This window comes from Haemaphysalis longicornis, unplaced genomic scaffold (assembly GCF_048455015.1).
Source record: "Haemaphysalis longicornis isolate Haplotype H1 unplaced genomic scaffold, Haemaphysalis longicornis Haplotype H1 scaffold_70, whole genome shotgun sequence".
Classification (NCBI taxonomy): Eukaryota; Metazoa; Arthropoda; class Arachnida; order Ixodida; family Ixodidae; genus Haemaphysalis; species Haemaphysalis longicornis.
The window spans coordinates 228,189-251,922 of NW_027526423.1; the positions used below are offsets into that span (position 1 = coordinate 228,189).

At 48.8% G+C, this 23,734-nt stretch overlaps 1 protein-coding gene across 1 annotated transcript in view; it reads left to right on the forward strand.

The window, feature by feature from the left end:
* The first annotated feature begins 1,459 nt into the window (after positions 1-1,459).
* The window catches only part of LOC144148005 (farnesyl pyrophosphate synthase-like), a 48,507-nt gene continuing 26,232 nt past the window's right edge, over positions 1,460-23,734 (forward strand). The window contains exons 1-2 of the mRNA XM_077679607.1: positions 1,460-1,586; positions 2,745-2,853. Coding sequence (XP_077535733.1) covers positions 1,460-1,586; positions 2,745-2,853 — 236 coding nt within the window. The remainder of the gene's footprint in view (positions 1,587-2,744; positions 2,854-23,734) is intronic.

The following is a 23,734-nucleotide window of genomic DNA, read 5'->3' on the forward strand; positions in this document are numbered from 1 at the left end:
CTAGTGCGGCCGTCTGTGGGAGAGTTTTGGTCCTTAATTGAAAACAGCGGAGCCTCCGGGAAAGTGAAAATCGGCACCTTTTCGTCGAAGTCTGAGTTATTTGCTGACGGTCTGGACGTACTTCCAACGTTGCTTTCAATTGAACAGCACGCGTTCTATGACCTCAGCTCCGCGCACATGTTCAATATATGTGGCGCTCTAACATCAAACGATTGCATCTCAATACTGCACCTAATTCTCACCGATTCTCAGGACACCGTTAGTGAGCAGTGTGCCATTTTCCTTGCGGTTTACTTGGCTTCTACGGCGTCGCTGAAGGAAGTCCACTTCCATTTCGATGCCACAGGTGACGCTGTCCACATCATTACGGTAGGCCTAGCCAAAAACAAAAGCCTAGAAAGGCTCAGCATCCAGGGGTTGGACGTCCGCAGAGACGACGCATTCGCCATTTGCGATTGGCTTCGGCAAAGCAGGACTGTTTATCAGATGAAATGGCTTTGTATTTTTGGATGCCAAACGGCCAACGACATTATATGGAAACTCTCGGAAACCCTGCAGAACAGCTACACTCTGACCTCCCTTCGCGTGGACTACTTTTGTCCTTCCAACCCGCAGTGGCAACAGGTGAAAAATATTGTCCGTCGAAATTCCGCCCTCGTGGAGCGCGCCGCACACTTCGTCCTCGGGGCCAGAACCAGGAACTGTGCAGCTGCATACGAGACCATGTCGTGGCATCCGCTCGTACTTCGCAAGGTGGCGAAACTTGCGTCCGTGGGTGAGGAAGAGGCCCGTCAAAAACTCACGGAGGCCGAGCAAGCTCTTCAGAACGACTTCTGGCGCCTCTCTGGCGTCGTCAAAGAGGAGCTCGCCTGCGAAAACCTTGGTCATGGCGAAGTGCAAATTGACCGACTCGGAATGGACGCTTGGCTTACTGTGCGGAAGTTCCTCAACGTGTCCGACATAGTGGACGCTAAACCGATCCTGAAACAAACTCGCAGCCAGAAAGCGAACATTAAGTATTGACTTCCGCAACTACGGTCATGGGAGAACCGACCCGGAAGCGAAATGGCGTAATGCGTTATCTAATTATATTCAATATCATTTATTCCTTACCAAATGAGAAATTATTTTTCGTTACTTGAAAACATGAACGGAACTGTTCAAATATGGACACTAAACCTTTCCTTCATCCCACCTAAATTATGGAACTTTTTGAACAATAAAACCAATAAGATGATGTTTCGACTCTGATAAATCAAACTGCGATAAAAAGCGACATATCGCTTAACATTTGTTGACGCGATGTGAAACAAATCTTGCGAGTCGCGTCATGATGCTCGCCTTGAATTATTTTTTTTTTTGATAAATCTTGTGTGTGCAATCGAAGGACGAGCTTGCGTCCAGGCCCTCAACTGTCTTCATAATAGTCTACTCCGAGTGCGTTATAGGTCGCTAAAACATGCCAAACCACCGGGACGTACCATTGCCCTTAAGCACCTACATTTGGGAGAACCTGACGACCAGCACCGGCTTGGATGCCCAGGAACTCCCGGTGTACATGGCTGAGTCAGCAGGCTCGTCCCACAGTCTCCTGGAATGAGGGACCGCTTCCACATCACCAGGCCTAAAATAAAGCTTTTCCTCCTGCTCCTCCTCCGCCCTCTCCTCCTCCTCTCTATTCAGCTCCCACGGCCGGCCAAACAACACAGGCACCTTTTTTTACGCGCGTGAACTACAATCCGGCTAGTTCTAACCGGATGTACGCGAGCGAAACCACTGAGCGCAGTAACTGGCAGTATTGTCTTCCCACTCGTGACCATGCAGAGTGCGATTTAGACAGTTACCCTGCGGAAAGCGCATGCCCGCCTTTTCAGGCTGAATCTATCAGCCGCTCTACGGTAAGTTTTTTTTTTTTTTTTGAATCTATGGGTGAACAAAACTTGCACGTATATGAGGTCCCAGGATTTCTGGGAGTCGGTTGTAACCTCACGCTTTGAGGTCCAATATTGTTAAGAGGTACCTGTAGTTAGACGTAAAATGGGTTTCATCTTGCTTGCCACTTCGATATACTCAGCGCTATCACTACCGAACGCAAGGCTAAGCAACAAAGACATGCGACGTCTACAGGTGTATTGGGCGAGGTTGACTCTCGGGAATAAAGAATCCCCCCGTGCTACAAAAAACACAGCAACACATATCCGCGGACATGCATCAGCCGATGCTTTCAGGTATTTTTAGTGCGTTCGGCTTTCAGTTGCAACTACGTTAACAGATAGTCGAAGAAGTACTTTGACATTTTTTGACACATTAGTTGTCTTAACCTACCATTCAGTGGCAGAGGTATCGTCCCAAGTCAACTGGCCTTCGCTAACAGCCGGGAATGGTCGCTTCCCCAGAGTACCGATAAAAGATAATGTTACTGGACCACAGAGCACAAACGCCCGCAGACGTGCATTGCCCAACTCGTACCCCCGCTTTTAAGGCGAAGCTGTGCGTGCCTGGGTTTCCACATTTAGGGCGCTTGGTTAGATCGGCGTATAATGATTTTTTCGCTCCCAAGGGCTATGATTTGTGTTTTCGTTTCTTGGCTGGTGCTTCGCCCATTTTGATAGAACGGCACCCTGAGCGGCCTTTTGGCCTGTGTCTTTGACGTTTTACCACGCGCAAATCACCGGCTTCCCGTTTATGTATGCATGGTTGGGGGTGGGGTGCTGGAGGGTCAGAGAGGGCGCGTGCACATGCAGGCAGTCCTCACGAGCTCACCGATCACACGCCCATTGGGCTGGTTGAGCTTGGGGGAGATTTAAACGGGGTCGTCTCACTGCCCGATGCCTCCATGAACTACCGGTTTGGGTACGTGTTTTACACAGATAGTAAGATGCCTACGATGCGAGAGGGAACGGACAGCACCAGGTAGTTTCGTTTCCTTCAGCTAACTGGCTAGGAAAGCAAACGTGTTTTGTTTCAGGCAGTCGCCCACGGCGCCCAACTTCACTGGTCATCCTTCCCGACAGAGCGCGAGGGCACTTAATTTTTTAGATGCGAACGCATCTCATTCACTCGCCTTGTCCCTGCATCCATCCGGCTTTGTTGTCGGCGTTGTCGGCGTCCACCCCTCCCCATTCTCTTCGCCGCGCCAGCTGCGCTCTCCGCCGCTCACCCCCTCTCCTCTCCGATAGCGAACACTCTCTCGCGAGGGACATTGGACTGGATTGGATTGGATTGGCTTGGCTTGGCTTGGATTGGATTGGATAGGATTTGGATTGGATTGGATTAAAGTCGATTGTGTTGGATTTTGTTGCGTCATAGCCGCGGCAGACGCACTGGCGCCGGCGCATGTGCAGTACTCTCTCTTCCGCGGTCTCCTCTCCTTCGGGCGCGCTGCGCATATAACCGGCGTGCCACTCTCCGGCGGCCTTTCGGTCGACGGTTGCTCTCCGTTGCGCTTGAACCCCCCTCAGCGTCGCATCACACCAGGGTTCCCGCGAGGGGAGGTGGGCGTAATTTTTCTGCTTTCTTTGAGTTGCGCGGAATGCAAGCACAAAAAATACCAGGTAAGCGTTTAGCAAACATAGGGTTACTATAAAGTAGCTCGGTCACATGCTCCTAGGGCGGTATCCATTTCGGCCGTGGTGGTGTCAATTGACGCCATCACGTAAATGTGCGTCTAGCGCATAGAGAAAGAAACCAAAACTGGTAGTTTTTTGGGGAATTGACCTTCAATGATGCCTATTACGATATATATCACTGTTCTTTCTTTTTGGAGCTACACGCTACCAAAAAGAAATAGCTCCGGTGAAGTCCAAATTATGACACCGAGGCTTTTTTTTGAAAACAATGGCGCTTTCAGTTTTATTCCCACGCTTGTAAATCTATAAATACGTGCACTACGAATCTCATTTTTTGTTTGTAGGTTCATGCAGTCATAACGCTTAGAAAAATGTGCAAAAACGATGTCTTCGCTGAAAATAGTTTTTTTAATTGGCAGATGTCCTAATTAATTGTCCCATTAAAAAATTGGTTAATAATTTTACTTCCAGATTTATTTTTGGGTTGTGTGCTTATGGGACCCTAAAATTGAGAAAAACACACAGAAAACACTGTTTTGCTTGAAATAAAAAAATCAGGGCTGAAAGGGATATAAAAAATATCTTCATTTTTACGTAATTTTTGGTTTCGCGCCACTTCCAAAATTCAAACAACGTAGCCGAAATAGGGTTAAATAAATCTAGCTGTTGAGCTACTCGATTCAGCAGTTGAGATGAAAAAGGGTATGGTGCTATACGAAGAAAAAGAAGGGCAGAAGCATTTGCGACAACGTAAAGCTAATAATTGAGAAGAAAAAAAAAACACGCGTAAAGGGACACTGAAGTGATTTGTAAACATTGCGGGATTACTAGCGCAAATTGTAGTCCGGAGTCCATAGGCCATATTTCGACCACTCTGAGCGCGTTTACGCGAATTTATTTAGTAGAAAAATCAATTCGAAAATGCTGTCCTCCTCTCTGCACCCTCGCCCATTTTCTGTGGCGTTTTCGTGTGACGTCAGCAGGAGATGAGCTGGCAATTGACTGCGCTACTTGTTGTTGTTAAATCTTTTATTTAAAAAGGGAAGGCCGGAGGCCTTGTGGGGGAGTTGGGAGGGGAGGATTCATGGTTGAAGGGGGCTCGTACGAGTTCGTGGTCTTCGGGAGGCGGCATCAGCTTTCCACAGGACAATTGTTCAGCATTGAATGGTCCATTCACTGGTGTAGGCCATCGCTATATAACTCGCGCTAGACCGCTCTTAGTGGCGAACCGTATTATAAGGTTAAGGGTGTGTTCATCTAATGTGAGGGGATCGATACGGGTTGAGGGATCTGGGTTTGGGGAAGTGAAATTCCGGTATCGAGAGAATTTGGGGCATATCCAGACCAGGTGGTGCAAATCAGCCGTGACGGCTTGCTGACAGTATGGGCATTTTGGGTTGATGTGGGGGTAGTACCATTTGCGAATTGTTTCCTGTGAAAATGATGCATCTGTATAGAATTTGTTAATAAATATTTCTTGGGTTCTTGTAAGGGAAGGTCTGTTGGAAACGCGATCCTTTGGCGTAAGTTGCTTGAGTCGGAGTTTCTTTTCGGTCGTGTCCAAGCATTCAGGAAGGTCTGAAGGCTGGGCGACGGCGAGGTCAGCGGAGGATAGGAAAGAGAAAGCCTCCTGCGCAGCTTCGTGGGCTGCCTTATTCTCCGGTGCCGCCAAATCATGGCCACGAGTCCAGTCTATGCGGACTTGAATGCCATGCAGTTGTAGGGTCATTGTTTGCCGGATAATTTGGTTTACGGAAGGGTGCGTTGAAAATGGTCGTCGAAGTTCTTGAAGTGCTTCGTAGCAATCGGTTAATATTCTGATCTTTTTTGGTATAGGCTGATGGTGGTCGTACATCAAGTAGTCAAGAGCATGGGTAATGGCGAGTAGTTCCGCTTCCGTGGGTGTTACAGGAATTTTGGAGTGTCGGGTTCCTATAATGGTTCGGTCATCTGGGGAAACCCAGGCAGTTCCAACATTTGGTGGTTTCAGGCTGGTATCAGTATAAATGTCGATTTCGTCGGGTTGTTTTGTGCTGAATAGCCTCTGACAACGTTTTTGTCTAGGAATGGCCGTTGTGCGGGTGATGGGGTAAGTTGTTGTTGGTTCGGTCAGGAGAGGTCGTTGCCACGGAGGAATAGGTATCGGGAAGTCAGGTAAGGGGATGTGATCTTGCTTATCCCAGGCCGTGAGTATGGTGAGTATGGCACCTTGATGGGTAAGTTTACGCTTGAAGTTGTATTGGTCGGTCTGCTCTTGAATAATTTTTTCAATTGGTGGAAGGGCAGCCGCAGATTGGAGGTTAGAGATTTTTGTATGGAGTGGTAAGCCAGTGATTGTACGAAGAGTCGCATTGTGAAGGACATTAAGAGCGCGTCTTTGGGTACAATTCAATGTGTAAGATTGGGGTTCATATGTAAGAATACCGACTGCAACGGCGCGGGCAAGTGTCTGCACTGCTTTTTGCTTTGCTCCTCCATGCTTATTAGATAGTCTTCGTATTGCATGTTGAGTCGAATTCCATTTCTGTTTTAATTGGTTTAGCCATATAGTCGGGCTACTTTTGTTACCGACGGGGATGCCTAGTAGGCGAATGTGGTCGAGTTTGGCGGTGATAGGTGTGGTGCCAACGATGATGCAAGGCGGACTAAAGTCAGGAGCTGGGTTGCGGCCAAAAACTGACAGAAATTCGGTTTTATTAGGAGCTAAGGAAAGCCCGAGGTCCGGTAGGGTAGATTCAATGCTTTCTACTGCATTTTGCAGGGCCGTAATCATGGTTCGTTCATTCGGGTAGTCCCTTGACTCTGCCCATATTGTGATATCGCCCGCATAAATAGTAAACCTCGCACTAGTGTCTCTTTGAAGGTTCCGGGTGATCCTAGTCATGGCTAGATTAAAGAGTGTGGGACTGAGGATCGAGCCTTGAGGAACTCCTCTGTCGAGGTAGAAGGTACGAGGGGTGCAACCTGGAAATGTTCCTTGAAGCTTGATGGGGCGGGCTTCTAGGAAGTTTCGGACCCATGTCTGTGCTCGTTGGCAAGGAAAGGCCTTAGCAAGTTCATCGAGGATGGCTCTCTGACTGACACAGTCGAAGGCCTTTCGGAGGTCCAGTGCGAGTACATAGTCCGGGAGTCTCGAACAGCTTGAGCCATTAATGACGCGTCGCAGCAGCCATAGGCTGTCGGTAGTGCCGAGATTCGGGCGGAAATCAGTTTGCGCTGGGTGAAGGTATGGTTCGACATACTCGAGGTAGTGCACTATTCGATTGTTAATGAGTATTTCGATGAGTTTGCATAGGACAGGTGTGAGGGAAATTGGCCGAAGATGGGAAAAATCGTTAGGAGAGGTTTGTTTTAAGTGCGAATGCACTTCTTAAGCGAGCCTGAATCGTCCGCCGCCGTAGTCCGCATAGCAACAGCTGCGGGTGCGCGCGCTCCTCGTCTCCCCTAGCAACGAGGGGAGATGGGCGCGCGCTGCCTGGCCGCTGACATGGCACATACCCACGTGGGGGATTGGCCAGGAATCGGGCGTGAGAAGGGCTAATGCACCCGCTTAAAGGAGTACTGACACGAAATTTCAAAGCTGAGATCCGCTCTAGCAATCAAGTACAACGACAACACAAATAGGTGTCTGTGAATAAATGCATCTTTCTTTCTTTGTAGTTGTGTGTGTGTGTGTGATCTCTCTTTCGCGAACATTACCGAACCACGCAAATTCAACTCGTGCATTCGCACTTTCACATTCTTCCCCTCGGGGAAATGCGGGGAATTTTTTTGTTAGGTTTCGGTATGGGATAGATGAGGGATATCTTGAGATGTAGAGGTACCTGCCCGGTTTCCCAGGAATGGTTGATTTGTTCCAAGAGTTTATATCGTGCTGGTTCTGGAAGGTTGCGGAGGTGGGTCCATTGTATGCCGTCGTGTCCTGGGGCAGACTTCGGTCTACCTTGGCGAATAGCTGTAGAAAGTTCAGCGATTGTGAAGGGGCTTTCAAGGTCGGAGCACGGTTCCGGGATCGGGAATTCGGGTAGAGGGGGTGGGAGAGTTAGTGATACGTGTGAAAAGAAGCTTTTGAGCAGCAACTCTTCGGTATCCACGGGATTCGTGCTGCTCAGCATGATAGTGCTAATTATTGGTGTCTTACTGCGTTTTTTGTCCCCAAGGCTGCGGTAAAGTTTCCAGAAAGAAACATAACCTGGTGTTTTCCCGAGGTTGTGACACAGATTTACCCAGTTGTCGCTTGATAGTTCTTTTTGGTATTGGTTAATGACCTTGTACTGATGTCGGATACGTCGGAGTATGTTGTGCCTTTTTCCAGTAGAGCGGTAGAGCTGGGTGAGGTACTGCATTCGTTTCCAAAGGTTGGCGAGGTGATTGTCAAAGGTAGAAGAATCTTCATCGCATAATAGTTTCCAATGCAGCAGCAGAGGATTTCCGTATAATTTCAGCCATTGCTGCAAGTGATGTAGGGGGATCGTATTGAAGCAGATGATCTCGGAAGGAAGACCAATTAAGGTGGGTGCACTGTTTCTTGTTCCGCCCGTCCCGGATTCGTTTGCCGCGAAATGTGATGATAATAGGGAAGTGATCACTGCCCCACGTTGTAGAGCAGGGTACCCATGAATTTGTAAGACCTGGCGAGGCCCACGTAAGGTCTGGTGTGGTATCCTTTTGAGACGGATGTAGACCGATGCGGGTTGGGTATATTGTATCATTGATTAGTTGAAGATTTAGGATTTCAGTAAATTCAACTAACTTTGTTCCACGAGCCGAATTTGTTGAGTATCCCCATGCCGTATGATGTGCATTGAAGTCACCCCCGACGAGAATGGGGGTATTTGGATGTGCATTGATAAGGTATTGAAGCCATGTGAAGGGGCCGGTGCCGGTGGAGGCAGAATATGGCTGATAGTAGGCGGACACCAAGACTAACTTTTTAGCGTGGGGTGGCTGGGCGATAATGGCCACAACTTCGTGCATCTTCGAGTTAGAGGCGGGAACCTGTAGTTGTACAGCCGGAATCGACGCGTCGACCAATAGTGCTGCATACCCGGGGGTGGCTCCTTTTCGTGATATGGAGGGATTTACGAAAGCGTTGTAGCCGGAAATTTTCGGGGCTCGTCGACCTTCCGCGACCGAGTCAGTCGGCCCAACGTTTGTCCGCCGGCCGCCGACGGGTCGTCGCAATTCGCTCGATCAGTTGAAACTAAGCCACAACACATTTGTGAATGGAAGAATGTGCCTTTCTTTACTTCATTAGTTTGTACACTGTATCAAGCTCCGAGTCCGTGTCGCTCCACACAAGCGCTGCACAAGTGCACATGCGACGCTTCGCTGACTTTACGCTAGTAGGAAAATCTAATGCCACTTGAAGGCGGGAGAAGAGTCAGCGAAGTCAATATAGGTACTAAAGAAATAAGATCAACTGAAACGTTTACCGTACAGCGCAAAACTAGAGAGCCAGAAGCACTTTTTTGCGCTGGGTGAACAAGCACAGCGGTCAGCAGCACGACCACACATCTGCGAACGCTTTTCCATCTAAGAAATGCAATTGCTAGACGTGAGATACTGTGGAAGTTTGGGGAAGCTTACTGCAGGAGCGCTATACAACAAATGGTCACCCAAAGTACTTGAAATGCTAACACTAAATAAAAGTGTAAACTGGTCGTGCATTATATACCTTATATATCCCACTTCCGGAAGGTTTGCTCGTGGGCGAGTGGTCTAAAGCGCTAGAGTTTTTGCTTTGCAAGTCACAAGTTTGAATCCCCGAGGGTGCATGTTCTTTTTTTGCATGTTGATTTTTTCGTTTGCGGCCGATGTTTTCTAACCCGAGTTCACCATTTTTGGGCCGTAACGTTCACCGCTCCACGAGCGATTTCGCGGAACGCGCGCAGACTGACACTGACGCGCTAGCCAATTCTCGTTAGCGTGCTGTTGCCACAAACACCGGCGGCTTGCGGGCAGTGGGCACAGGCCAGAATCAGCAGACCCCTGGCCTGGTGCGAACACGCTTTTTACGATACGGGCATAAGTGAGGCAAGCTCCGAATATGCGGGAAGAGCGCATGGCATTTGAGCGTCTGCGGTGACGCGGAGGGCGTTCATGCACTGCGTAGGCCTCGGAAAGTGAATGCTACGATTCCAAGCCGTCCTGGGAGGCTTATCTTAGGCATATTACAGCCGACAACATGTCAGAAGCGCGGAACGACGATTACTGAGATATCGAGAATGCCCATCCAACCATGCCGTCGGATGCCAAGCACGTTGTTTTACAGAACCGAAACCGAAACTTATTTGAATGCTATCCTTGGACATCGTCCAATCACGGTGCCCCCTCCTCCCGACGTCACAACCTTTAGTTGGTGCGGCCGCCACAGATCGCGCATGGTAGTTTTTCTTCTTTCCCGCTTTATAAAATAATTGCCGACTTATCAACCGGATAAACGATGAAAAGTGTGGTAATTTGAACCAGTCTACGCAGTGCAAGCAAAACCGGGAGCTTGAAAAATCCACTTCAGTGCCCCTTTAATAAATCTCAACCAAGTATTGATTATGCAGCGTGAAGATAAAATAACAAGCAACAACACAAACAAGGCCTGTCAGTCAACTGACCTTTCACAAATGTTGCGGCAGCCTTCATCCGCCATTTTGTGCGACTCCTTGGGCCACGTCATTGACAAACCCCTGTTGCTTGCGGACGCATGAACAAAAACGCGTGGGTTAAATCATAATTTCAATAAAAGAGCGTGGCTAAGGTTACTTACTCTTTCGCCATTTCTGGGGCCTGAAAGTTGATGATTGATTGTGGGGTTTAACGCGCCGACACAACGCAGGCGATGAGGCGCGCCGTAGTGGAGGGCTCCGGATTAATTTTGACCACCTGGGGATCTTTATCGTGCGCCGAAATCTCGTACACACGGGCGTTTTTGTTTTTCGCCTCCATCAGAAAAGCGGCCGCCGCGGCCGGGAATCGAACCCGCGACCTCGTGCTCAGCAGCGCAACGCCTTAGCCACTGAGCCACCGCGGCGGGTGGGCCTGAAAGTTAGCTTTTGGGGTAGAGTTAGCTGTGCCGCCCTTCGACTTGCTCTTGTTTCAATGACAGCACCTTTGGAAGTGCTGGCAAGGAGTGTTGTGGTATCACGCGTATGGATGAACATTTGCAGCAGTCAAGGTTTCAGCATTAGAAAAAAAGTTTTCAACAAACATTCTTCATTTATGTTACAAGGAATAGATGCCTCTCCTATGCCAATTATGCATTTTTGTGCTGATAAGCGAAGTTAAGCTGTTGCTGCTGTCTGAAATTTTTTTATTTCTCCTCGTTTTCGGATAGTTTACTCGAAATCAAAAGCGGACGGTGCTTTTGACCGACTTTTGCGATGGCATCAGGTTGTTTCCAGCTCTTGCATTCGTGCTATTTTATTTTTGTTTTCGTTGAGCAAATGTTTACGATAGCGTTACCACGAATAAATGACCATTTCTGAAATTACCCGTTTTTATGCAGGTACAAGGGTTTAGACTGGTGGAACTTATTGATAATTTTTTAAATATTCTTATTGTCTTGCTGTGTTATTTTTGTCGTAACTTCATGGGAAGGTGGTGAACATCAACCTTCCTTATTTAAACTTTTTATTTGAAGTGTTCGTGTTTTTTGTTCTTTTTCCAGAAATGTATTTAAATTGGCCCTATTTTCATAAAAAATACCCCAATTTCGTAATACCGTGTTTTTGCACGTACACGACATTATACGATCGTGTTCACGCCAATTTATTTTTCTTTCCGATTGCTTTTGTTGAAAAATAATAGCGTGCGACTGCAGGAGGCAGAGACAGAATGATACCGCACAAGCGCAGAACTTTCATCCCAATAGTTCTAAGAAGCGACAACGCACAAATACAGCTCCCGCAATCATGCTCCCCAGACCAGATAAAATCCAGAAAATTCCTTTGGTGTAACAACAATCTAACAAACAATATCAGGAAACAAATCGGCAGGGGAACTTGCAAGGGAACTTTCAAACTTACTTAAAAAAAGGAAACTTACAAGAACAGACTATCCGCATTGGTCCACACTGAACTAGATATTGAACATGTAGCATACCTAAAATAAACGTTACAACCAGCGCCAGCAATTGCAGAAATCTACCTAACAAAAAAGCTGACGCCTGAGAAGTGGAAACTCATTATGCAGAGTTACATCTAGAAAAGCAGGAATCATGGCAACAGCCGCTGAACAAAGCGAAGGCTGTGTTTGAGAAAAGGTCAAAAGCAGTTATTTTCACATTGAACAAGGTCACGTAAAAACATTACTTCTATTGCAATTAAGTGTCCCGGCCGTTTATTGGGTGCGCCTTGAATTAGGTTGCAAGGTCTGAGCTTGTCCTTTTATCTTCCTATCCCGGTCCTCCGTTTTCATGCAGTGTTTGTTTAAAAAAAAATATTGTGAACCAACTAGGCAGCAGTGAAGTCGGTTTGCGTGTTTTTTTCGGTAGTTTAATTCTGTCAGAATCTCGTGAAGGTTGTGCTTCAGAGGGCCTTTGCGATTTCCTTTTTTTGAATTCGGAATTCTTTTTGTACTTTTTTTTTTTTTTTTTTTCGGCAACTATTTTGCGTATACTCAATAAAACTACTGAATTTCTTCGCAGCGCCAGTTGTTCAATGTCCTGCAGATACACATGGCATTAATCTTTTCGCGGCTGGGATATTTCCCAGGCATATATATTCAAACAAACAAAGCAGCTCGTAAACTGAACCAAAGACTGCTGCTGTACATAGAGCCAGAAATATTGTAAAAATAATGTCTCCCCTTTTAAGAAATTCTACAGCCGAATAGGGCGTCATGCGCAAAAGAGGTCTCGGGTAGTTGGTTTTCTGGCAGGCGAATACCCCAACGACAGGTAAACGTTGATACGTGCAGTCACTTCGAACGATGATGCGTTCCGCACAAATGTCTTCAAAAGATAAAGAGTGCTGTTTTATCTTTCATTCGTGTTATATTTTCTTATACTTATGTACAGTGTTGATATTACCGTTGATATTGTGTAAAAATGTTGACATAATCTAGTTTTCCGTCGCTACGTGCTACACCACTGCTGTTGTCTTATGTAGGGCGTAAGGGGGGCTGAAGCTGCCAAGGGCAGCTTTTCTCCTTCCGTCCCCACTCGTATTGTATTTTGTTCCCTACAGAGAGGAATAAATAGCTTATCTTTTCTTATCTTATTCCGCCACGGGCACTCAATGAGGTCAACCCTCGGCTTTGACCGTGGCGTGAAACATCGCTACATACGAAGACGATAAAGGGCAGTGGACACTACGGGTTGCTCACTACGACACAAGCATGCGGGCCATAACAGCGACTGCTCTCTGCAAGCGAATCTGCGAATTTCGTCGCGCAATCTGGGTTGAAACTTCATGACAAGATCAAGAGAAGGCGAGTTATTAGCTTCCAAACCCACTCTCAACGCATATGTCAATGCTTATTACGGGAAGACCCCCACACCCCTTCTGGATTGATTGATTGTAGGGTTTAAGGCGCCGACGCAACGCAGGCGATGAGGCGCGCCGTAGTGGAGGGCTCCGGATTAATTCTGACCACCTGGGGATCTCTATCGTGCGCCGAAATCGCACACACACGGGGTTTTTGCTTTTCACCTCCGTCAGGAAAGCGGCCGTGGCGACCGGGAATCGAACCCGCGTCCTTGTGCTCAGCAGCACAATGCCTTAGCCACTGAGACACCGTGGTGGGTCCACACCCTTTCTTGTTCATCCAGGTATTACGGAGTTGTTTTACTTGATTAGAAACTTATATACCCTCAAAGCCCGCAGCACGCTTTCCAGGCATTTGGAGTTCCAGGGAAAAAGAAATGAAGGTTAGCAATCCACCCCTGAATGGTAGGAATTGCGGCAGGTCATACCATGGTGTTCGTTATTCACTGGTTGCACTATGACTTCACGACATGTGGTTTTCTTCTCTGCAGCGTTTCTGTTTCTTCCAATAAATTTTCCAAGCTTCCAACAACTGAACGTCGCACCCATTCAACAAAAAAAGGTATTTTTTAAAGCTCATGCACATTTTAGGACGAATATTTGTTTTAGAGGTATGACTGAAACGTCGCTGTAGCATTATGTTTCCAGCGACACTTGCGCGTCGTAGCAAAACTTTGTAGAATGTGGTGAGAGCTCCGACGTTGGCATGAAGCTACCACAAATACACAACCAGACGTGACTCATCTTACCATAATCTTCACGTACAGCGATAGAGAGAGAGAAAGAAAGAGAACGACCAAACCTTGTAGACGGTGGACAAACAAGATACAAACCTTTGGACAAAGTCGCCGCCTCCGAGGGAAGGTGAGCGGCATAAAAGGGGTGGCGAGAGATAAGCCGAGTGCGAAATCAGGATCTCTTTCAGCGGAGCAAAATTACGAGAAAGAAACGGTGATGTATCTGTTGAAACATGACAGTCTACGGAAGGAATATGCAAGTTCGGACAAGACTTCTTGAAAATCAGAGGTTAGAGGCTTAGGTCTTGCCGTAGAAGGTGTTTTGTAGTGACGCCGCGGCACCTCAAGCAAGGCTTTCGGGAACGCCAGAAGGAATGAGTTGGTGCAGGCGAATTTTTGCTCCGTAATCACAGGGTCCAAAAACCTGCCAGTTAAAGAAATAATGTTTCAAATAATAGCACTTTCAAATCTGGGAGCGAGCGACATTCCCGGAAGAAGCCATTTGCTGGAAGAACGAAAGATGTTGAGGAAAATCAATAAGGCTTGAAAGCGGCAAAATACGACACATTTTGACGGAACAGTAACTCTCAGTGCGCAACTGTGATCTCAAAAGTGTACCCCCAAACAACCCTTTCCGGTTTCATCCCGTCAAGGTTCTCCCCACTCCCGGAAAGCCCTTCCCATTTGAGGCCATCTCGTTTAACCCATTAACATTTCCCGTTTCGGGAAACGTGCAGTAGCGTTTCTGAAAGTGTTCCCCAAAGTTCGCATTCCAGGAGAAGAACATGCATTACTGTAAGCGCGAACCGGGCATACGGGACACTTGATTTTGATGTTTAAACTGACGCAGGAGTATGATCTTCGGGAGGATAGAGATAAAGGCGTCAAACGGAATTAGACCTTTAGAGACGTGCTTAAGCTGTCCTCTGATATTTGAAGGAGGCGTGTGACTCTGTGTGGCTTGCAAGGTAAATGTAACTGGTTGCGAAGCGTCGGGCGGAAAGCGGTTCAGAAGCTATTGCCAGCGACATCAACATGGGTAGTTATGGGAGTGGCGATTGAAGCACGACTAGGTGTAGAGGGTACAAACATTTAAAACAGAAAACCTAGTTTTTTTTTTCAACAATAAAACAATATTTATATTTTGCGAACCAGAATTATTTCTGAATCCCATTTGTTTAGGCATCGTCTGCAAATAATTTATTAAAATGGTATTCATTCTCAAAAGCCTTTTTTGTAGCGCCCTCTGATTAATGGCACGTGCCATTGCTCCGTGATGCAGTCCTTGTAGTGTTCGGAAAGGCGCGCGTACAGTTCGTCTGCTAGGAAACGCCCCTCACGTGTTTTCGTGTTCCGCATTTGCATTCGTTTGTCCTAATTAATTTGGTGTGAACTTAATTTTTGCCGTGCGTGGAGTTGCGAGGTGCGTTGTACCGCGGGTGAACACGTCGGGCACGGTGTCCTACGGGGCGGTGCTGCCAGTTCTTCGTCAATCGTCAAAGCTCGTAGACAGCTATTGGAATCAACTTTCTACTAAGTACTTCCTAGTGGTCCCACTAATGATTATAAGCGCATTGTCAAAGATACACGTATAGATTTGTATGGTCGCCCCGTGCGCTAATCGCCCCAATGTTTCTGGCATTAGTACTGTCACCGAGAACCTCTCGCGCTATGTTGACTCTGTTATTCGCGATATTTCCCCCAGATATCGGTCTTTCATGAGGAATACAAATGATATTCTCTCAGATTTCATGACGATACAAATTCTCAACAACTGCTTAGTACTTGTTATCCTCGATGTTGTAACCATACAGTAACTTTCCGCATGCAGATGGCATCCCCGCTGTATCATGTGCGTACGAGCAGTCGGCGTGTGACAAACCTATCGATTCCCTCGCCATCCAAACTTGCCTTCATCTTATCCTTGAACTTAACAATTCTAAGTTTGACGGTGTCAATTATGTGCACCTTAGTGGAACCGCAACGGGTACTAGAATCGGGCAGAACTTAACCAATATTTTTATGGGACGTCTTGAGTCAAGCTTCCTGAAACCCAAAATTTGGAGCCAGTGCACTACAAAAGGTATATAGAAGATATATTCATAATATGGCAACGTAATGCAACGGACCTTTTAACGTTTATTATTGTGGCTTTTATTGTGTTTTATTGTGTCAGAATCATGGTTTCTCAGAGCACGCTTCACACACTCTCTATAGGAAACCGACAGATAAGCGCCAGTATATGCACTTTCACAGGCACCATGATAGGCGATGCAGGACCCCAATACCTTATTGCCAAGCTCATCGTTTTAGGCGAATCTACACTAGCCAAGCGGATTTAATTTCCAATTTCCGAGAACTAATTAGAACCACGCTCTTGAATCCAAACTACTCAGAGCAGGTAATTGACGACGTTAGTACGTGAGCTAACCAACGAAACCACACCAAAATTCCCCGTAAAGAAGCTCTGAACCCTAATCCGCAAAGAAACTTTGTTTTAACTCATACAGACTCCGCTCCGAAAGCTGGATCCATAGTCAGAAAACGTCTAAATATCCTTGTTTAAAGTGAAAGCCCAAAAAGAATATTTCCTGAGCTGCCACGTATTGTTTACACACGGAGCAAAAATCTGGGAGACTTTCTCACTAAATCCAGCATCAGCCGACCGCAAACTACTGGTTGTATGCTCTTTAACAAACCACGATGTAAGGTATGCCCGCAATTGACGCTCACACAGCGCACCGCCAGCACGGCTTCAAATTATTATGTTAATGAAACAGGGAAATTTCACTGTGACTCCGCCAACGTTGTACACTTGCTGGAATGCACCCTCTACGGCAAACAATATATCGGCCAGACTGAAACGTCTTTCCGTTTGCCGTTTAATAATCACCGCTTTCATGCGAAAGTCTGCCCCTCTTTACTTCGATCAAGACGTTTGAACACTCCTGTCTTTCTTTTGAATAGCTGAAGGACACAATTCTCGAATCTGGTTTTAAAACGCATCCCGATCGCGAGGTCCGAGACTCGGATGCTACCTATAAGTTTAATTCAGTGTCGTTTTGCATCAATGAAAGTGATCGAAAACTTATGTGTCTTTCCTCGAAATAAAACACCGGTCCCTCCCCTTCTCCTCCTCTCTCTCCCTCTTATTCATATAACGCAATTCTGCACCTATCAGGATGCAGTTGTGGCCGCTTTATGTCTTCCCTCGATAACCATCTCCCATGGTTCGGGAGATGGTCATACCCACTAGCCGAGATCACTTAGGGTGCTGGCACCTCGTTCCTAAACACAGTGGCTTCACTAAACAAATGTGACCAGCCAGTCGCGAAATTATGTTGTTCTAGGTAGAAAGCTGGTGTACCATTGTTAGCTTTAAAACGTTCCCCTTGTTACACATTTGAGCACGCGGGTTTGTGTGATTGCTTCTCTCCTCCCTCCCCTTTTGGTATTCTTTTTTCTGAAACTCATTGCTTACCGCCTCATGCGTCCCCGAGGCCTCAATTTGCCGACCAGATGTGTATGTGTGCAAACAGTAAATGCACGCTTGTCTTCGGTTTCTATTTATTCGTCGACATTTCAGTAGGATTCTCACCTTGTGCGTTGGACGTGGCTGTGGGAGTGAGCCACTCCTGGATAAGACAACCTTTCTGATGGGAGCAATAAGCAAAACGGAAAGGGAGGTCATTCACGCTATTTTTTGTACAAGAGCAGGCGACAAGTGCATCAGCACGCCGCCACTAGCGCTATGTTACAAAGAAATGTCATTCTTAAAAGACAGCGTGTAGTTTAGCACGTGCAGGTGCCCTTCCCTCTTTGCGGTTTCGTTTGCGCCTGCAATGCGCGCGCGCTTCTTAGGACCGCCCTGAGTGCTCCCTTCAGGATGTAGTGCATATGCTGTTGTAGTGGCGGCAGCTTCACCCGCTAATAGCGCCACTATCCTCATCACCCCTGCATCCCACAATCATCATCAGCAGCGGTGCTTGCCGGGCTGCGTCATGCGTCAGCAGTGCCACGCGCCACGAGACAAAGGATGGAAGACGACCGAGCGCATGGGCGGTCGCTTGCCATCGCCGCTCCCACTCCAGTTCCGGCCGGGCCTTGCGCACCCCAAAAAATGTAGGAGAGACATCGCCTCACCGAATCCATGGCTCCGCTCCCTACAAGTGGTGACCCGGAGGTTCCGCGCCTGATACCCGGTCAGCGGCACATCGACATGGCGACGTGGGGGGACCCGCCGATACCGGTGTTCGACGCACACCACCTCAGAGGATGGTTTTTCAAGCTTGAGGCCATCTTCTCGCTGAACTACGTCACCATTCAGCCGCTCAAGCACTCCATCCTCTGGGAGACGCTTCCCCTCGAGCTCCGCTGCGTCCTCGCCCTACCACCGCCCAGCGAAACACCCTACGATGACCTTATTCGCGCTCCCGTGCTCTCACACTACGGCTTGGGGGACGACTGCTTTCGGTCTGCAGCAGATAAGGTACTCGTGCGGTTCGTGCACGCTTCGCCGCCGCACATCATACCTTCTGCACTATCGGCGTCGTTTCCTGCAACGAGTGTCGCCATCGCTGACTCCACCGCCAGCGCGGCAGCCACACCTACGACGACAATACCCACAGCTGATGACGTCACGGACGCCAACCAGCCGCAGCCCTCCTCCTCCCCTTCTACCACCCCAAGCAAGGGCTCCGGTGAGTGCTCCGTGAGCGTTCCATCCTTCCCAACCTGGTCGCCCGCTGCACAACCGTTGCACGCCAAGTCCACCACGACAGTAACGCAGAGCCCCGCTCTACTCCTACCGCAACATGACTCGGGTGAAGCCACAGCCGCGGCACCCTCCGCGGACACCAACACAGCAGCGACCCTTGCTCTACATGAAACGCACCGCCAGCACCCCGTCAACCGCGACGTGCACGATTACCGGGAGAAGCCCGACCCACTGACGACAGACGTCCAAACTCATAAACCGCTGATGTCGCCACCAGAGGAGCGCGTTCCCGAAACTCGACGCCGACGTCACCATCGACGCCGTAAGCACCAGTCAAGAAAGCGAGTTTCGCCACTGGCACTTCTTCGGCGTACATCGACCAGGCGCCAGTGCCGTTTTGCCAAACAACGTCTTGCATGCCGGCTACGACCAGCGTTGCGGGCTCATATTCGTCGGCGTTCCGGGATGTGGGTGACTCGCTGTAGCCGCGGTCACCCTAGGCGTCGTACTGCGGTTGCACTTAGAGCATGCGCAACGATGTCGCACCAGACACCGTGCTCAAACCGTCACCTCCGAGAGTACAAGCCTCCTCGTACCGGCACACGAACGCCAGTGTACACGCGTCGCAAGAGGCTGGTCGTGGAACGCCCGTTCTACCGGCCCCGCCAAGTTTACACTGTGGCCACGGTTCGTGCCTCTTTCACTTCGGGACTACTACACCGTACACCAGTTCGTCCCACTTTGCCCTCCTAGCCAAGGCCACCTGAGGCCAATCAACGCTCCGGAGGTCCACAACGGACTGACCAGGACTGCTTTTATAAGTTACGCACGATTTGACCTGGACTGTCTAAGGGCCTACCATGGACATGCTTAGTTAATTATCTGTACATAGCTTGTACTTCTCTGTCTTAACGCGCCCTGCGCTAGGGGGGGAGGCCTGTAGTGGCGGCAGCTTCACCCGCTAACAGCGCCACTATCATCATCACCCCTGCATCCCACAATCATCATCAGCAGCGGTGCTTGCCGGGCTGCGTCAGCAGTGCCAGGCGCCACGAGACAGAAAGGATGGAAGACGACCGATCGCATGGGCGGTCGCTTGCCATCGCCGCTCCCACTCCAGTTCCGGCCGGGCCTTGCGCACCCCAATAAATGTAGGAGAGCCACATCGCCTCACTGAGTCCACGGCTCCGCTTCCTACACTGTCATATCAGCAGTGCTGTACTTTTTCATCGAGCCTTGTTAGCATGATTACACCTGGGTTGTCCTTTCCGGTTTTTACTGCGAAGCGGTTTATGTCTAAACCCCTCCAGTTTTTATTCCGGTGAAGCCGATTTACTCGGCGCCGCTGCGGCGCTTTTCCTCACCACCGCTGACTCCGCTCGCCACCACCGATGCCTTCTTCACAATCTGCGCAGATGGCTGATAATGGCAGTAGCGCCCTTATCAGGCGTTACCAAACAACTTTCCCGGTTTGAACGCCGACGTGAGCCCACAATTCTTCAGCATAAAAGGCTTTCCGCGTGGCATTTCACGCCTAAGCACACGCCAATCACAGGCTGCCGGTTTACGCATGCACTGGTAAGGGGTGGAAGCATGGTGGCGTGCATGCACAGCTAGCCTTCATGCCGCTATCGATGACGCGCACGTTGTGCTGGCGGAAAATTTAAGCTTGGAAGTATCGCGGCTCAGCGCGACCTGTCAGCTGTCCGCAATGGTCGACCGGTTTGGGCATGTGTTGGTGTGCTACACAGACCGTGCGATGCGTACGGCGCCTGGGGGAACCGGAAAGCCACATGTGTGCCCACTGGAATAAAGCTCGAGTCCTACGAGGTTTTAACAACGAAGCTGTTTAGCAAATCGTAATTTTTCGTGTCCGTGCAGTTAAAAATACCAAGAAATTTACGAGCGCACGCACGTGAGCGCGGGCCTCGCGGCGACCACTCGGCAGTTAACAAACCCAAGAAAATGCCGATCGCTCCTGTGTGCGTGCCTCGCGAGAGAGAGAGAATAAACTTTATTTAATGAGACGAGTCAAGCGGGCGGTTTCCTCAGTTCAGGACCCCGTTGGAGCGTCCAGCCGCCTCAGCTCGGTGGATCAGCCGAAGCTGCTCTTCGAGGCTAGAGCTGGCCAGCACTTCCTCCCACTGCTCAATCGAGGGATTAGATATCGGGGAAAGTGAGGGGTTAAGCTGGCACTCCCACACCATGTGATACAAGGTGCAGGGCGCGTTGCAGAATTGGCACTGTGGGTAGTATATTGTTGGCCAGAATAAGTGGAGTTTGGTCGGGTGGGGGAACGTGTTGGTTTGGAGGAGACGCCAGGAGCGCTCCTCTGCCTTGCTGAGGGAGGGGTGGCCAGCGGGTAGCATAAGTCTGGTGAGCCTGTAGAATTGGGTCACCTCCTGGTATGACGTTACAGGGATCGCTGTCTCAAGCCAACTTTCTCGCGGCGCTCGGTTGGTCAGACCTCGAGCAGTCTCATGAGCAAAGACATTACCGCAGAGGGAAGCGTGAGCTGGTGTCCAGACAATCGACACCCTTTTCCTCGGAGGGTTCTGGCCGAGGATCTTCATGGCGATGCACGAGATGCGGCCTTGGAGGTAGCTCCTACACGCTGACTGTGAATCTGTGACTATCACTTCCGCTGGGGTCTGCGTTATTGCCAGCGCAATAGCTACCTCTTCGGCCTGTAGCGTCGAGACGTTGTTGAGAGTGAGGCTCGAGGCGTGGCTATCTTTCTTCGTCACAGTCGCTACCATGGCTCCTCGTCTGGCATAATCTGCGGCGTCCGCATAATAAACCATATCGTTTGAGCCGTAGTTTTTCTCCAGGGCTCTAACTCGCGCCTCTCTCCGACCCTCGTGGAACTGCGGGTGCATGTTTCTGGGCAGCGGGGCCACTCTGATGTCCCCGCGGCCTGAGTGTGTGTTGGTGATCATTCCTTCTGTGTTGCTGTGTTTGTAGTAACTTTTTATCTCTTTGTACGAGTTGACGGTGTCGAATTTCTCTGAGTGATCTGTTGCCACTGCGGGGGGGTTAACTGCTGCTCGGGTGACGATCTCGCAAGCAGCTGTGTGGGCCTGTTCGTTGCCTTGTAACCCTTCGTGTGCAGGAGCCCAGATAAGTTTCGTTGACCGGTAATTTGGTGCTCGCAGCTGTTGAAGCATTCTTGCGGCGACTTGGGATATCCGCCCTTTGCTGTAGCTACGTATGGCTGCCTTTAAGTCGCTGATTATGTATCTGGCTCGAGTTGCGGTGATCACTAGAGCGATAGCTGCTTGTTCTGAAGATGTAGTATTTTTTGTGAGAATTGTCGCCGAGGAGAGCGTTTGTCCTTTGTGGTCCACTACCACCACAGCCATGGCGTTGTTGTCGGGATAGTCCGCTGCGTCTACACATACTGTTTCGGGGTTGTTGCCGTACCGTTTTCTGAGAGCTTGTGCTCTTGCCGTTCTCCTGGCCTTATTATATGTCGGATCCATGTTTAAGGGTAGTGGAGTTGTGCGTATAAGCTCTCGTAGAGTGGCGGGTATGTCAACTTCTTCGGCTTGTGTCGATCCATAGGGAAGGCAAAGTTCTCTTGGAATTTGTCGCCCCGTAGGAGCTTTGGAAAGCCTTTCAAATTGTGACATTTTCTGCGCCTCTATGAGCTCGTCGATGCGGTTGTGAAGGCACAAGACATCGAACCTGTCGTTTGGGGTTGACATTGGCAGTCCAATAGCTATTTATATGCCCTTTTAATCATATTGTTGATTTTTTCTTTTTCCCCCTTCTTGAGATTAAGGTAAGGGGTGACGTAGATTATCCGGCTGATGATGAAAGCCTGGACGAGTTTTATGGTGCTTTCTTCTTTCATCTCCCCCTTTCGGTTGGTTATCCGAGAGATAAGGAGGATGGTCTGTGTAGTTTGCTTGTCCAATGCCTTTATGATTTCCGTGTTACTTCCTGTAGCGTGGATATTTAAACCCAGAATTCGAATTGAATTTACAGTAGGTATGGTTCTTCCCGCGTGTAGCAGCTCAATCTGGGGATCATCAATGGGCAGTGACCGTCGCGTACGGTGTGCAGGGCGGAGTATGAGCAGTGCTGACTTCTCCGTGGAGCAGGTCAGACCCTTAGGAGAGATGAATGCGTTTATCGTATCTACGGCGAGTTGTAGTCGTTCTTCTATTTCTCCGTCACTGCCTTTATTTGTCCAGAGCGTGATATAGTTAGCATAAAAACTGAATTTCAGGTCATTATCCCCTCTAGTTTCTTGGGTAAATCTAGTAGAGCCACATTGAAAAGGTAGGGAGATAAAACTGAGCCTTGCGGCGTTCCTCTGCTGCCGAAGTTGATATTTTTGCTTTGGATGCAACCAAGACTGAGTGTGGCTGTCCTGTCGCTTAGAAAGTTGCGGATATAGTGATAGGTTCGCGTTCCTACCCCTATCTTTTGGAGACTCTGGAGAATAGCTTCGTGCCTCACGGAATCAAATGCTTTGGCTAGATCTAACCCAAGTATGACTCTGGTGTCCAGAGGGGAACCGCCATGCCCCTCGAGAATCTGCTTCTTCAATCTAAGCATGGTGTCTTGAGTGGAGAGCTTTTCTCTGAAACCCAACATGGTGAAGGGGTACAGATCTTTTTCTTCCATGTATCGATTGAGTCTGTTGAATACGACGTGTTCCAGAAGCTTTCCTAGGCATGACGGGAGGGATATCGGTCTCAGATTTTCCAGATTTAGTTTCTTTCCTGGTTTTGGGATCAGTTTTATTGCGGCTGCCTTCCACTGCCTTGGTATGTTGCCATTTTCCCAGCATTTGTTGAAGTATTTTGTCAGCACCTCCACTGAGGTCTCGTGTAAATTTCGGATCATTTTATTTGTGATTCCATCCGGTCCAGGTGCAGAGTTAACTCGTAGGGTTTGTATTGCGTAATTAACCTTTGCTAGCGTTATAAGGTGTTCTTCAGAGCTGCTACGGAGTGGTAGTGCATGGTGTCGCATTTTGGCGGTCCGAATGCGGAGCGTGCGGGTTGCCGTTTCAAAGTGTGCGTACAGGGTCTGGACGGATAGCTCGTGAATTTGTTTTCTTCGTTAAGTATTTTTCTGTGTGGTTTTATAACTTGCAGGTTGTTAAGTATCTTTGTCCCGCAGTTGGTTGATTGATTGTAGGGTTTAACGCAGCGACGCAACGCAGGGGATGAGGCGCGCCGTAGTGGAGGGCTCTGGATTAATTTCGACCACCTG